Raw genomic sequence first — 16,633 nt, 5'->3', positions numbered from 1 at the left:
TAAATATCAAACAAAGCTTTATATATTGAACACATACAGGTTTATGTTGGACAATTATGAGTAGTATTTTATTTTATTTTATTAAAATTTTAAAAAAATTTTGCCATATAACATACAGTAAGATTTTTTTTTTAATGCTTTTCTTTTTTAAAAAAAATTATTTATTATTACTTTTTTGGCTGCATTGGGTCATCATTGCTGTGCGTGGGCTTTCTCTAGTTGCGGCAAGCGGGGGCTACTCTTCATTGCGGTGCACGGGCTTCTCATTGCGGTGGCTTCTCTCGTTGCGGAGCACGGGCTCTACAGTGCAGGCTCAGTACTTGTGGCGCACGGGATCAGTAGTTGTGGCTCACGGGCTCTAGGGCACAGGCTCAATAGTTGTGGCGCACTGGCTTAGTTGCTCCATGGCATGTGGGATCTTCCCGGAGCAGGGCTCGAACCTGTGTCCCCTGCATTGGCAGGCGGACTCCCAACCACTGCACCACCAGGGAAGCCCCATGAGTACTATTTTAAATTCAGTTCTATAGATTAAATAGCATATGAAAATTTGCCTAATTATAATTCCAATATATTTATTTGTTCAAATGTTAAACTCATTAATAGCAGGCAGATACTTGTGTCAATTGCCAACATTTATTGGGTATATACTATGGGCTAGGCACTGTTTCAAGCACTTCCTATATCTTAACCCATTTAATCCTAACAATCTCTGAGGAAGAAACTACACTTATCCATATCTTACAGAAAAATCTAAGGCCCGGAATGTCAGAAACTTGCCTGAGGACAGACAGCTTGTAGGTGGCAGAGCTGAGATTCGAACTTGGACTCTTCATGGCCCACACTCTTACCTGGGATTGTCTCAGACATCTGCAGTCGCATTGGCCTCCATCCTGTCCCGCCTGTGCCTTAGGCTGGGCCCCTGGGCTTGGTCCAGGCACTCCCATCTCTCCCTGGTGCTCTGTGCACCTTCCTCGGCTCGTTCTACAGGCGTCCGTGGGCCCCACTTGATGCCTTTTCCCCACCCTCTTGACCGCGCCCTCCCCGCGTCTTGGCCACTAGAGGGCGCGAGGAGCAGAAACTCGAGGGTAACAGGTGTCTGGCAGCGGCTGGGAAGGGGCTGGATCCGAAGCAGAGGCTCAGAGGAGGGCGACAGAAGGAGGGGCGCTTGGGGTCTGGGGACACGGGGAAGGGCAGGAGAGCACCAGCCGGGGAGGTGAATTGGAGCTCAGACAGGGCTAGCGGCAGGAGGGCCGCCTCTCCTGGGAGAGCCCATCTTATATCCTCACTTCCCTCTCCCCAGAAGGCAGTGGTGAAGTTGGGGAGGCCTAGGGGGCCGCCGGAGGTGGGAGGAGAAGCTGACTCGAAGTCCTTCCGTGCTCCCCGCAAGCTAACGCCAAACCATTAAAGCGGGGTTCCGGAGGAGGGGCTTGGAGGAGGGGCGAGAAGCCTCTATTGTCTCCCCTTCGTCACCCCACCACACACTCGGCACCGAATCTTCCCTACTCATTCCATTCCCCTAAAATTCCAACACCGAGACATTTGGGTTCCCTACTTAAGCTGGAGATCTGAGCGTCGTACAGATTCCCCTGAATGCATAGTCAGTCTTTCTGTTTTGGTAGTGCAGTGAGGTTTAGAGGACAGGGGGACATCAGGAGGAAATTTTAATAGATCTTCACTCTGACGAGACCTCATACTAATGACACACTTTTTGTTTTTAAGAGTTGAATACTAGTTAGGATGCGTAGTCAAATAAATTATACTGCTTTTAAATTAGGACTCAGCTGTGAGCGTGGGGATTTGTTTTGCTGCTATCCCAGGGTCTAGCACCGTATCTATAATATCGGTATATAAATCACTCAATTGAAATAGGAATTTTATTCATGGATCATTTCACTCTAAAGGTAAAGCTTTGCCTATTTAGTCAAGTAGATAGAATGTGTACTATTCTTTTTTTATTTTTTTTAAAAATTAATTTATTTTATTTATTTATTTTTGGCTGGGTTAGGTCTTCGTTGCTGCGCACAGGCTTTATACTCTAGTTGCAGCCGCTCCGGGGGCTACTCTTCGTTGCAGCTGCACGGGCTTCTCATTGTGGTGGCTTCTCTTGTTGCAGAGCACAAGCTCTAAGCGCACGGGTTTTAGTAGTTGTGGTGCACGGACTCAGTAGTTGTGGCTCGGGGGCTCAGTTGCTCCGCGGCATGTGGGATCTTCTCGGACCAGGGCTCGAACCCGTGTCCCCTGCATTGGCAGGCAGGTTCTTAACCACTGCGCCACCAGGGAAGCCCCTGTGTACTATTCTTTAATGAGGATAATTTATTAACCAGCTCATCTAAGCCCAGAGCTCTGGTCAACTTACCCAAAAGCTTCCAGTACCTGCTGGTTCTAAGAGGCCGCTGTGGTGCTGTGGAGAGTGCCCTGGGCTGGGAGCCAGAGACCTCAGTTTTCATTCTGGCTCTCCCTGCCCTGTGTGCACTATTGGGCTGGTCACTTCCTCACCTGTCAAAGAGCCATTACTGGTTTTATAAAGTCAGGACCATGGTGAGGATTACAAGATAAACACTATTTTTTTTTTCTCCCTGCCAACCCAGGCAAAGCTCAGACTTTAATCTAACCCTCCCTCTTTGCTCCTTTACGTGGGCTGTAGAACACACAGGAGGAGCGAGCCATCCAAGCATGCACACGGAGGCAGCTGCAGACTTCTGGAATCTCACAGCACCTGGACCCACCGTCCTCTCCATGTGCAAAGCCGTGTACATGTTCTAATTTAGCCCGCGCTTCACTTTCCTACAATGGTTATTTCAACCTTTGGCTATATTTAGAGTTCTCCGTATCTCTTCCCAAACCAAAGCTATATGTATACATACATACTTATATACATACATATATATATATATAAAGAATCTACACATGTTATCAATTCTTGAGGGGGAAAAAAAAAGCGTAGAAAAAAGACTGGAGTGAAATATGCCAGAATGTAAGTTGTGGGTTTTTGGTCCTTCATATTTCTCTGTGCTTTTCAAGTGTTCTAGTCCATCATGCATTGCATGATGTTTCCAAAATAACAACAACAACAAAACAGAAAAACTACCATTCGAGGAGCTACCGCCTACCCATTGATTTATCCCCCCACCCCACTGCTCCCAAATCTGATTCCCGGCCCAGATGCAGGGTTCTCGCTCTCCCTCTCCAGGGCTAATCTGATCATCTGTGCTATTTATTCTCTATTCTCCTGACTTCTCAAGGATCTTGCCTTGACATTAGATAGCCCTTTTTCTCCCCATTCAATCCCCCCTTCCTTTTTGGTCTCTTTGCGAGCATATAAGTATGCTTAAAGGAATTCCCTGGCGGTCCAGTGGTTAGGACTCAGTGCTTTCATTGCCAGGGGCCAGGTTCAATCCCTGGTCGGGGAACTAAGATCCCACAAGCCACGTGGCGCGGCCAAAATATATATATATATGTGTGTGTGTGTGTGTGTGTGTGTGTGTGTGTGTGTGTGTGTATATATAATACAAATGAACTTATGTACAAAACAGAAACAGACTTACAGACATAGAAGACAAACAAATGGTTACCAAAGGGGAAAGGGCGGGGAAGGGATAAATTAAGAGTTTGGGATTAACATATACACACTACTATATATAAAGTAGATGAACAACAAGGTCCTATTGTATAGCACAGGGAACTACATTAAAAATCCTGTAATAAACAATAACGGAAAAGAATATGAAAAAGAATATATATACATATATACATAACTGAATCACTTTGCTGTACACCTGAAACTTACACAACATTGTAAATCAACTATACTTCAAAAAAAACTTGGAGATAATGAATAGTCATAAAGTGAACACTTGTGTAACTACTGCCCAGGTCATGAAAAGGAGTATTTTCAGTCCTCCAGGAGCCCCCTGTATCCTTTCCGGATCCCACCCATCCCCCTACTATCTTGGCTTTTATGGCAATTTTCACTTCCTGGCTTTTCTTCATAGTTGCACTACCTATATATTCATTTCTAAACAAATCATTTAGTTTTACCTGTTTTTGAACTTTATACAGTCAGATCATGTTTTCTGTTGTGTTTTACTTCCTTTATTCAACATTGTGTTTGTATGTGATTATATGTCTTAATTTTTATTATTGTATAGCAGCATTTCATTACATGAATTTACTGCATGTAATGTATCTATTAATGGGTGTTTGGTTTATTTCCAGTTTGGGGCTATTATGGTGCTTCAGATATCTTGTACACTTCTTTTGGTCCCCATGTGCATGAGTTTCTTCAGGGTATAGATCCAGGAATGGAATTGCCTGTAACAGGGTGTGTATATCTTCAACTCTACCAGATAATGCTAAACTGTCTTTCAAAGTGTCTGTCACAATTTACATCCCACCAGCCTTGCAGAGGGTGCCCATTGCTCTGTATCTTTGCCAATATGTGGTGTTGCCAGACTTTTCCATTTTTACTGACATGGTTGGCATGGAGTAGTATTTCATTGTGGCTTTAATTTGTGTTTCTCTCTTAGTAAGGAGGCTGACCACCTTTATGAGTTAATGGGTCAGCTGAATTTCCTCCTTAGTGAAGGCCCATTTAAGTTTTGCTCGCCTTCTAATGGGTTGCTTGTCTTTATTTCATGACTTTGTAAGTTTTTGCACATTCTGGATATGAGTCCTTTGTTGGCTGTATGTGTTGAAAATAAGCTATACTATAAAATCACAAACATTAAAGATTGATTGATTATAGTGTTTTTAAAATTCTTTCCCTTAGTACTGATAAGTAAGTAGAAACAGAATAATTAGACAATAAATAATAGTATACATTACTTCAAATTAATCCTGTCCTTCCCTTCTTCTCTCCAGGCGTCATCATTGTCCCCAGTGCTGGTGTTGGGATTGTCCTTGGAGGCTACATCATAAAAAAATTGAAACTTGGTGCAAGAGAATCTGCAAAACTAGCGATGATCTGCAGTGGTGTGTCTTTACTGTGCTTTTCAACCCTGTTTATTGTTGGATGTGAAAGTATCAATCTAGGTGGCATAAACATCCCGTATACAACAGGGTAAGTATCTTGGAAGAGGCGTCTCACCTCATCCTGGTCATGATTGAAGTGCGAAGCTCTGCGGTGTTTGGATCCCAGGGTTCGGCTTGTGCCCCTCCCTCCATGCGGGGCTCACTATGCCTGCGTTTCTGTCCCGGAAGAGCTGCACCCTCTTGGGCAGAGGCCTCGATCTCTCTGTTGTCTGTGTCCCTTTTGACCCTCGCAGCGTCTCCCATGGCATTTGGGTTACAGTACATGAGGAGGAAATGCTAGTTGGCTTAATGAAAACTGTTCTTTTTTTTTTTAATGTAATGTTTTGAATAGGTAATACATTCACACAGTTTCAAAACAAAGTTCAATGAAAATACAGTGTGCCTCAAGGCCTCCACCCCACTTCTCCCAAAAGACAAACCAGGGAACCACTTTAATTCATCTCTTGTGTACCCTTCCAAGGATTTTCTGTTTTATATCCAAAAGGTAGCATTCTACACATTCTTTTCTTATTTATTTATTTATTTATTTATTTATTTATTTATTTATTTATTTATGGCTGTGTTGGGTCTTCGTTGCTGCGCGCAGGCTTTCTCTAGTTGTGGCGAGCGGGGGCTACTCTTTGTTGTGGTGCGCGGGCTTCTCATTGCGGTGGCTTCTCTTGTTGTGGAGCACGGGCTCTAGGTGCGTGGGCTTCAGTAGTTGTGGCTCACGGGCTCAGTAGTTGTGGCTCTCGGGCCTAGCTGCTCTGTGGCATGTGGGATCTTCCTGGACCAGGGCTCAAACCCGTGTCCCCTGCAATGGCAGGTGGATTCTTAACCACTGCGCCACCAGGGAAGTTCCTATACATTCTTTTCTGAGCTTTTTTTTTTTTTTTTAATGTAACAATTTGGGTTGGAAACTTTCTGTCACAATAATAATAATGATGGTGATGTTCAAAGCGTAGCTAACCCTCATATTAACACTACTGCATGCCAAGCATTCTTCTAAATGTTTTACGTATATTAACTCATTAATCCTCATAACGGGCCTAATCAGGTAGGTACTATTATTATTCTGATTTTACAGAGGGCAAAACTGAGGTATGGCTGACACGTATCAGTATATAAATCCGTTCAGGCTGCTGTAAGCGAACGTGATAGACTAGATGGCTTAGAAACAACAGAAGTTTATTTCTCACGATTCCGGAGGCTGGGAGGTCCAAGATCAAGGTGCTAGCAGATTCGGTGTCTTGTGAGGACCTGCTTTTTGGCTCATAAATGGCTGTCTCTGGCTGTGTCCTCACGTGGTGGGGGTGAGGCATCTCCCTAGGATCCTTTTTGTAAGGGCACTAATCCCACTCATAAGGGCTTCACCCTCATGACCCAATCACCTCCCAAAGGCCCCAAACTCCAAATACCATCACGTTTGGGGTTAGCTTTCAACGTGTGAATTTTTCATGGACCCAAACCTTTAGTCTATTGACCTAAAGATCACAGGCAAGGATTACACAAGAAACATGTGTAAAGCTCTCAGCTCTCCTGGCACACAGTAAGTGCTCAGTGATAGTTAGCTATTGTTATTAGTCATCACTAATCCATTAAGAACAATTTCTATCAAATTATTTTTACTACAGTTGGAAAACATAAATAGAATATTAAAAGTTAGTAAGAAAAAACCAGCAGTCTCCTGACCCTGCTTCCCAGGGGCAATCATTTAAAATTCCTTTTAGCTATCTCTTCTGGTATTTACCTCTGTATTTTTAAAGCATACGGTATAAATTAACCAAATGAAGACATTATTTATGACTTCCTGTCTTAGTAAATGAGGAGTCTAGCATTTGCTTCACAGGTTGTGCTCAAATCCTTTTTTGATATTTTCATGGTATGATTATGACAGTATTGTTAGCAGCTGAGGCACAAGTACTGTATCGTGATTAGATTTCCTCCTTTGTACAGCAGTGATTTTCCTGGAATTAAATCACTGCCTTATTTTCATTTCCTTTGTTTTCTTTGAGTCTGCTTCTGCCTTCCCATATCCTCTAAGGGCTCAAAAACTCTCAATATGACTTTTCACCCATCCGATGAACTCAGGATTCCATTTCCCCACCCCTTGGAGTCATCTGTATGGGAGCGCTCTGGGCCTGCTGCCCCGCTGTTGCCCCAGGAATCTCACTTGCCTCTCTCTGTACTGATCCTTCATTTTCTGGGTTCTGTGGATACCTCTTTTTTGTCTTCCTCCCCCATTTTGTTAGAGCACATCCTCCAGTAGCTACAGGAAGGCTGTCAAGGCTGTTACTTTTTTTTTTTTTTTTGGAGATTTTTCATGAAATAGCCTCTTTTTTTTTTTTTTTTTAACAATTACATTTGATTGCCAAATTGGCTGGGTTAAGAACTTTGGACTGGATGAATCATTTTCACTAAAAAGTTTAAAGTTTTCACTCCATTTTTGTCTAATTTCTAGTGCTCTTGTGGGAATTCTGGCCTTTCTTTTTCCCAGTCCTTTGTATGTGCCCTACTTTTCCTTCCTGGGAGTTTCCATTTATTCCCAGTATTCCCAAATTTCACCACAATACACTTTTTTTTTTTCCTCTGAGCACTTGATGAACTTTTAATGTCTGGAGACCATGTCTTTTGTTTCCATTTAAAATTTTTTTAAAAATGTAATTGTTGTTATTTTCTCTCCACAGTTTTTTCCTCCTGTCTCTCCTTCATTGATTCTCTACTTTTCTTATTCTTTATAAACTATGTTATGTCTCATTATGGCTTGTCATTTAGTGGATCTCACTGTAGGGTAATTGCAGGGGGACAGCTGGCATTTTCATTGGGGTGCTCAGTGTCAGAACCTGAGGTCTTACCTCTGAGGTGCTTCAGTTCCTCAAGAGAAGGATGCTCCTATCTCCTGGCTTGGGCTGTGTTGCGGTGGGTTCAGGGTCGTAAGCCTAGCTGCTGACATTCTAGAGCTGGGAGTAGGGTGGTGGGTGGAAGAGGCTAGGGTGCTACTGTTCATTTTGCAAACTTTTACCAAATTCCTCTGTCATCCTAGCATCTTGCCAAAGGTCTCTTTCATGTGGTGCTCTTAAGTCCAGAGCCTTTGGTTCATTTTCTCCAGAAAATAGATGGGGTGGAAAAAGAAGTAGTCATCTACTAAGTAGGGTGGGGAAGGGAACCTGCTTAAAATTGTATCATATTTGGGCCACGGCTTTCTTGTGGTGTTTGTCCTTGAGTTCCAAAGGCCTGTTCTTTCTCCTACTACTGGCGTTTATCTTGTCCATATATATATTTAAGTTCTCATTATACTTTCTGTTTTATTGAATCCTTTTTTTCTGAAACTCTCCATAATCTTGCTTCAATTGGATTAGTTGCTCTTTTGCATAACTTATATCCTGGAACTTCCTTTCATAGATCTCAATTGTATCCACTAGGTTTTGTCTGTGTAGTTATTTATTTGTTAACTCCTGATTTTGCCAGAAAAAATCCTTGGATAACTTCCTAGGGAAGGGTTCATGGAAAAAAAAGCTGTCTGAAACCGTAAGTGTATTAAAATGTCTTTATTCTTCTTTCACATTTAAATGATAGTTGGAGTAGGTATAGAATTATAGGTTAAACATTTGTTTTTCTGAGAACTTGGAAACCATTGCTTTGTCATCTAGCATTGAATGTTGCAGATACTTAAATGAAGTTTAATTTCAGTCTGAGTTCTCATTTCTCCATTACCAACTTTATTTGGAAGTTTTGAGGATATTTTTTATTCAGGGTGTTCTGAAATTCCATGAGGAATGCTCTACCCTCCGATTTTGTCTTGGCTGGACTCTTCCAATGTCACTTTCTCGGAGAGACTTTCCCTCTCTGCCCAATATAAGGGAGCCCACTCTCCCCTCATTCTTTATTACATCACCTCTTCAGTTTCCTTGTAGAACGTGCCACTATCTGAAATTGTCTTGTTTACTTGCTTTGCTCTTGTCTTTTGTCTCTAAAATATGAGCTCCTTGAGAACAGTTATTATAGCTGCCTACGTAATAGTTGCAGCCCCGTCATCTACAACAAAGTTTGTTGTATGAATGAATGGACAAACGCATGAATGTCTCGGCCCAGGGCTTTGTTCATGCATTGTATTAGGCACTTTTAATCTAACACATATGTCCTTTTTTTTCTTTTAACCTCAGGGAGATTTTCTTCTACTATATCTTTACTCGTTCTCCTCTTCATTTTCACTATGTTCTCCAGGACGCCTGATTTTCAGATGTTGGAACTTACAGACTCGTTACCTGTATGTTTAACTTGTTTTCTCTTATTTCATATTTTCTTTGCTATGAGAGATTTTTCCAAACCTGCTTTTTTATTCGTTATGTAAATTTTAAACTTTGAAAATAATTTTTTCTTCAGCATTCTGAGTGTTCCCTTTTAATAGCGTCCTCCTGTTGTTTGAACGGGAGTAATATCTTCTCAGATCTCTCTGCGCATATAATTCAGTTTTTTTTACTTTGTTTCTGTGTCTTACATTTTATCATTTTATTTGAAATGTCAATTTTTCTGTTCATTTACTCTGGGTTTTACAGGTTGACAAGACTCAGTCTAGCATCTGTCAGGTTATGTGTCCCTCTTCCCCACTCACCCCCGACCACACACAAGAACAAGGGAGTTTTATCCTGATTTGTCAACATCTAAGGTAGAAGCTTAGCTTTTAAATTTTGTTCCGATTTCTTTAGAAGAGCTTTCTGATGAATTTCGGGGCTCTGAATTGGGGATGGAGGGGGTGGGTGTGAGAGTGGAAGGGCCCACTGATACAGTCTTCTCTCCCTCAGGTCTCCAGTTAGTCGCGTTGTTTTCAGCTTCGCAGTCACTTTTGCTCCCTGTTGCACCTGCTGGATTTGGATTCAGAGTCGTGTAGAGGTTCCATGGGGCAGGCTGGCTCTTCTCCAAGGTGGCATCTGCTCATTTCACATGAACCTTTGCCTGTCCACTTTTATTCTCATGGAGTTTGGTGTCGCTCTTTCCATTTCTCTTTGCCAGCTCGATTCATTTTCATTATACTCACTTTTATTTCAAGTGCCTTCTCAGAAGCGGTGGAAGGCAGACTCCATGTCTTACCTGCTTTTAAACTGCAAGACCCCTCAAGACTTCTAAGGCTTTTGCTTAACACCGCATCAGTCTTGCCAATCCTGAATCAACTGATTCTGGACTCCCTAGCACTACTGGGAAAAAATTATATAATTGTGCTGATTTGCTCCATTACAAATTGATGAGTTCCAATCTTAGAAGGCCCTCATCTTTGCTGAGCAATCCATTTACTTGGCCCTAGTCAGCTTCCTTTCCTATGCCTCATATTGGTCCATTTAAAAAGAATTCCTTTCTTCAAGTTTTTTTTTTATCTTACCCTAGCTTGTTTTTCTTGTCGGACAACGTCCTATTCCTTATTACTGAGAAAAAAGAGGTCCCAAGTAAGAATTCCTTGAATTTTTCTTCCCTCTCCCCTCAAAGATAGTATTATTTTCAAAGGCAAGTAATAGCGCCATCATTTTCTAGCTATGTGACCTTGTAAAAAATTATCTAACATTGTTAACTCTTGGTTTCCTCGTATATAAAATGGCAATAAGGTCAATCATACCTGGTTACAAGCATAATTAAAGTAAAACACATGCGGTTGAAAGAATTAAAATAATGCAGAAGGGTAGAAAATGAAAAGTCAGTGTCTCCTTCCTCCATCCTCAATCTCCAGTTTGAAGCGTTTAAATATTATAAACAAATATTTGTAGCTTTGATTTTGAGGATTATGTAAGGGAAGATTTTTGATATTTCCCAGCACAGAGTCTAAGACTTAGTATGTGTTGAAAAAAGTTAGTTTCTTGGCTTTACTCCCTTCCTTTCTAGATCATGCAAAGCGACTCTTTTTTCCTTTTTAAAAGATTAATGAATGTCTGGCATCCACCTCTGCACTGGGACATTACTTATATAGTGATGCTGAAACTAGTAAGAACTTGATGTAAATAAACATTGTAGTTATCTGAATCCATGACTTATGGTACATTTCTTCTTATTTAATTGTATTCAACAAAGAAAAAGTTTATTAGGAGTGCCAGAGACTGCTGCAAGGATCCATTCATTCTAATACTTGCGACCTGACTTCATCGAAGTTTATAAACTAGCAAGAGAAAAACCCAGCTTCCTTGGAGAATTCCTCTAGCTCCCCAAATACTTCTAGGAAGAGAGTTAAAATTGAATCAGTATAAACACTTTTGGGTGGTACAGCTGCACAGGTTTGACACTTTTAGAGTAGCAGTTACCTTTGTGTGAAGAATAATGGGGCCCTTTCTCCAAGCAGGGTATGGACTACATTTCAGCCTCTCCTTGCTCCCTTGGCTGGGTGCTCTTGTGCAGTGCACAACCTGCTCATCAGTACATGGTTGGCCTGCCTAGTAAAAATGGTAGTTCTGCATGATTTTGAGCCTTGCATGTGGGATTTTTCTCCTTTAAAGCTGATAAAGAGAGAGATGAAGAGAGTGGCAGTGAAGAAAGGAGCCTTTGTTAGACACCTGTTTGGCTCAGGTATGGTGATTGACACTCATGTATATCTTTTATATACACTGCTTACAACATCACTCCACTGTATGTGTTATTAACATCACTCCACTGTATGTGTTATTAACCACATATTTCAGTTAAAGAAACTGAGGTTAGAGAGTAAATGATTTGCCCAAAGTCATCAGTTAATAACGAGTGGAACTGCATGAAACCCAGATTATCTATTTTAGAGTTTGTATCCTTTCTGAGTACTACACTGAGGTGCTGTTATACATTTTGTATTTTATATAAGCACACATCTAAGTGCACACACCACCTCCTTGCTCAGAAAGCTATAGAGAATGCATCCATTTCTTTCAATAGTGCACTAATATTTGGCCTTGCCACTTTCTAGCTGTGTGAGTATGGGCAAGTTAGTTAATCTTTCTGTGCTTGGTTTCTACATCTTTAGGGTAAGGATACTGATAGTATTGATCGTGTTGAATTGCTGTGAAGATTGAATAAGGTACTTGGCAAATTCCTTAACCTCTCTGTGCCTCTATTTCCTCGTCATTAAGATGGGCTAATAATAGTCTTGATCTCTTAGAATTATAGAGAGGATAAAATGGAATAAAACCCACAGTAATAAGCAATTGTTAAATAACTATTTAATGTTATTTTTCTCATTTTAAATATGAGGACAGAGAAATTCAGAGGGATCAAATAACTTGCTTAAAGTCACACAGCTAGAAAATGATAGAGCTAGGACTGGAACTGAGGTTTCTCTGATTTTGAATGCAATGTTTTTGATTATTAAACTGTCCTGAAAGTAGAAAAGAAACACAAAGAAGAAAGCACAATATATAAGCCAATTTCATTTATTAAAGTGTGTGTGAGAAGCTCCAGGTTCACCAGCATGGTGAATTTTCTGACATTAAAGGAGTTAATGACTAACCCATCTCTGAATTAGCATCGAGTGCTCAAGAGAAACCTAAGTGCCTGGGATGGGGTTGGGATGTTTTAGAAAGATGAACTTTTCCTATTGAGCCAAAATGGAGTCACAGTTTTTTGGTAGAATGAACCTGATGTGTTATTAGTGGTTCCCTTAGAAAATTCAGATTTGATAGCCAAGATGTGGAGACAACCTAAAGGTCCATCAGCGGCTGAATGGATAAAGAAAATGTCATATATACATATAATGGAATAAGATTCAGCCTTAAACAAGAAATTCTGTAATATGTGACAAAATGGATGAACCTTGAAGACGTTATGCTAAGTGAAAGAAAATAGTCACAGAAAGACAAATACTGTATGATTCCTCTTTTTTTTTTTTTTTAATAATTTTTATTTATTTATTTATTTATGGCTGTGTTGGGTCTTCATTTCTGTACGAGGGCTTTCTCTAGTTGTGGCAAGCGGGGGTCACTCTTCATCGCAGTGCGCAGGCCTCTCACCATCGTGGCCTCTCTTGTTGCAGAGCACAGGCTCCAGATGCGCAGGCTCAGCAATTGTGGCTCACGGGCCTAGTCGCTCCGCGGCATGTGGGATCTTCCCAGACCAGGGCTCGAACCCGTGTCCCCTGCATTGGCAGGCAGATTCTCAACCACTGCGCCACCAGGGAAGCCCTGTGTGATTCTTCTTATATGAAGTATCTAAAATAGTTAAATTCATAGCATCAAAGAGCAGAATGGTGGTTGCCAGGGTCTGGGGGAAGGGGAAAACATGGAGTGACTAATCAATGGAAACAACGTTTTAATAAAGCAAGATGAACAAGCTCTAATGTGGATGATGCCCAAAGGAGGCGTGTCCACTTCACTAAATGGCCTTGGACAGCCCTCCCCACCCCACAAAACGTCAGATCTCCAGTTTCCTTTATCTTCTGAATTTAGAGGGAGGTGTCTTTATGAGGTAGGCAAACATTGACAATTGTGCCAAACTTTGATCCTTAGGGTAATTGCTGGCAATTTAAACAGTAATATTAACTTGGTTTGGTCACTCAGTATAGATTATATTAAAGATTTATTCACTTCCCTTCAAAATAAATCTTTGTTTTTCTAAAACAAAACAAAACAATAACAACAAAAAGGGTGACTAAGCTCTAGACATCTGCTGTACAACTTTATGCCTGTAGTCAACAATACTGTACTGTACACTTGAAATTTTGTTAAGAGAGTAGATCTCATGTTAAGTGTTCTAAACCACAATATGACAAAACTAAAGAAAAAAAATTCAGATTTGATCTTCCTAGCACCCACAATTTCCCTGCAGTTTTAATTAAGAAATGTGTTTTGCTTCCCCTCTGTGTCTGTCGAACTGTATTTCACACAGCTGTGTCCTAATCATTTTGTCGACAAAGGAGCCAGTGAAAACTGTAGCTTAAGCAATACTTTATATAAACACATCGTATAATGTGAGTTGTTTGTTCTTTACCTTCAAATAGTTTTTTCAAATGGGGTTAAATCTGATGTCCATGTACAGAATTTTTCAACAGTACTGTCTTGATAAATCATTTAATAATTCTAGCTTTATTATCTTTCATCAAGTGTCATCTCTTTGAACTTAAACTAAAATCTATTATATCATCTTCTGATTTGGAGACTTGAGTTACTGGGTCAGAACTTTTCCAGGGATGATTTCTTGAGCTATGACATGACGAAGATGCATCTGCTCAGTTTTCTGAGAGCATTTTCGGCAATGCCTGTGATCCACGAGTCCACAGGTCCAAAATCTCAGGGGTTGGGGTGTTCTTCTCAAGTTACTTCTCTCAATATAGTTTTATTGTCCCAAGGTACTAAGACATAAATATTGTCTGTTAATTCAGACCTTTGTTGCAACTCACCAAAGTTACATTTCATCATCTTTGTCACCACTCCTGAACTTGCCATCCTGCCAGTATTTAGATAGTATTCTACTACCAGCCTTTGAGTGACTAGTATTTCTAGCCAGATCATTCCTAATTTCTCTTATTAAACCATTCCTCTCTTCTGTGTTTCACAGACAACTTAACCTTCTGAATGTTTTTTTTTCCTATTTAATTTCTTTGGTGCCATTCAAGATCTTTTATTTATTATAGGTATTACTGATTTTAAAGGCAATTCCTGAAAAGTAGAGAAAAAATAGTTTACTTAAAGGATCTTAGATATGTGTGTTTCTGGACTATCTTGGCTACTTTTATTAATAGGCTTACAGTTCATTTCTAGCTGTAAGTATATGATTTGATCTATTTTTGGCTCTATTTGGGAGATACAAACAAAATTTGCTTTACTTCATTTTTAGGAGTATCGAGGGGATATAAAATACATGCAAATTTTCTTTCCAGTGAGTTTTAAGTTTTGTAACTGAGATCTAAACAAATTACAGGAACTCTGTAAAACTATATAATATCTGTTTAAACACAGTAAGCCTTGAACCTATATTATTAAACTCGGGACCAAATTTGCCATTCATAACGTCATATTAACATAGTCAATAGAAAATGTTCATCATATAATGTTAGCAGGAAAAATAGAATTTAGAACACTCTGTGAAATCTTGATAACAATATGTTATTAACGTTAATTTATATGCATATTGAAAAAAGAGCAAAGGGAAGTAAATATACTAAAATCATAATGGTGGATATTCCTGGATTGTAGTATTACTGTGTGAGTTTAATTTGACTTTTTAGTCCTTTTGTATTTTCCAAATTTTCTACAATGAATATGTATTACTTTAAAAATAAATAAAGGCATTTCAAGATGTTGTTAAGGGACACATCATTTTATTAAAAATGATTCTGGATTTAAAGAGACGGTTTGTATAAGTTGTAGGTTATTATATGTAAATTTCAAGTTATATCTGGTTTGAATTTGTTGACTACAAAGCTAAGGGAAGCTTTAACAATAAAAAGAATGATTGGATGCAGTAACCGTAACTTTCATGAGTAGAGTCCTGGGGAGCCCTAAGCTATCCCATGAGTTATCACATACTCCCCTGTGTTGATCATGCTTCTCTCCGCTCACGTAGGCAGGAGGGGCGTTGACAACCATTAACTGTTAAGCTGTTAAGGTCATACAGCTTCTGAATGGTAGGCCTGCAACTGGACCCTCATCTAGTTTTCTGACTGTTCTCTATATGAGTAAATAAGAAAATGACATCTTCCTTTTTGAAAAGAAAATCATCATGAAGGCCTTTTGTGCTCTTTGTGTTTGTGACTGTGTTACTTTTATTCCTTCCTGCTTCTGCCCTGTGTAGATAAAGAAAACACATCAGTATCTTCGTGCCTGTTACGTGCTAGGAACTCGCTGGGTGCTGGGTATCCATTTACTTATCTAATCCTCCCATCAACTCTGCGATATAGATATTCTGGTCTCTATTTTACAACACAAGTGAAGTCTCTCTAGATTTGTTCATGGCACTGGTGAATTGTAGATATGGAATTGAACCCACTCTTTTTATTTTTTATTTTATTTTTTTATTTGTGGCCGTGCTGAGCGGCTTGCGGAATCTTAGTTCCCTGACCAGGGATTGAACCTGGGCCCTCAGCCGTGAAAGCACAGAGTCCTAACCACTGGACCACCAGGGAATTCCCTGAACCCGCTCTTTCTGACTCTAATGCTCAGCACAGTGAGAGCTGAGTGCCAGGAAAGCTGCATTAGAGGAAGAAGAAGGCGCAGGGTGAGCACATAGAAGACTCAAGGAAAACCATGGCCAGTTACACAAAGCGGGTCCGCTGCTGTCGGGGTTTAAGGGTACACACTGTGGAGACAGAGATAACTGGGTTTAAATCCCTCCCTGATTCTTACTAGTTTTGTGAACTTTAACAGTACCTATCTTATCCTCTCAGATATTCAGTTTCATTATCTGAAAGTTGGAGACACAGTCATAATAATTTTAATTCTCATGAGGAATGCATGAGGTAACTTCTACAGAGATCTCAGTGCATGAGTCCTGGAGTAAAACTAGGACTATGTAAATGTTAGTTCTAAATGATGATGATGATGTTAGTAGTATTATTTATTTATTTATTTATTTTTAAAAAAATAATCTAATTTAACTCCATTTTAAAAAATTTTTATTTATTTATTTTTAAATTTTTTAAATTTTTGGCTGTGTTGGGTCTTCGTTTCTGTGCGAGGGCTTTCTC

The 16,633-nt window shown here is 40.1% G+C and overlaps 1 protein-coding gene across 4 annotated transcripts in view; it reads left to right on the top strand.

Annotated features, from left to right (window-relative positions):
- SLCO5A1 (solute carrier organic anion transporter family member 5A1) overlaps positions 1-16,633 on the top strand; it is a 129,146-nt gene that overhangs the window by 93,946 nt on the left and 18,567 nt on the right. For all 4 annotated transcript variants that reach the window (XM_082433618.1, XM_082433620.1, XM_082433617.1 and 1 more), the window contains one exon: positions 4,861-5,059. In XM_082433618.1, coding sequence (XP_082289744.1) covers positions 4,861-5,059 — 199 coding nt within the window. The remainder of the gene's footprint in view (positions 1-4,860; positions 5,060-16,633) is intronic.

The sequence above is a fragment of the Balaenoptera physalus genome, assembly GCF_965194825.1.
Source record: "Balaenoptera physalus genome assembly, chromosome: 17".
NCBI lineage: Eukaryota > Metazoa > Chordata > Mammalia > Artiodactyla > Balaenopteridae > Balaenoptera > Balaenoptera physalus.
This window is presented reverse-complemented; position numbering and strand designations above follow the sequence as displayed.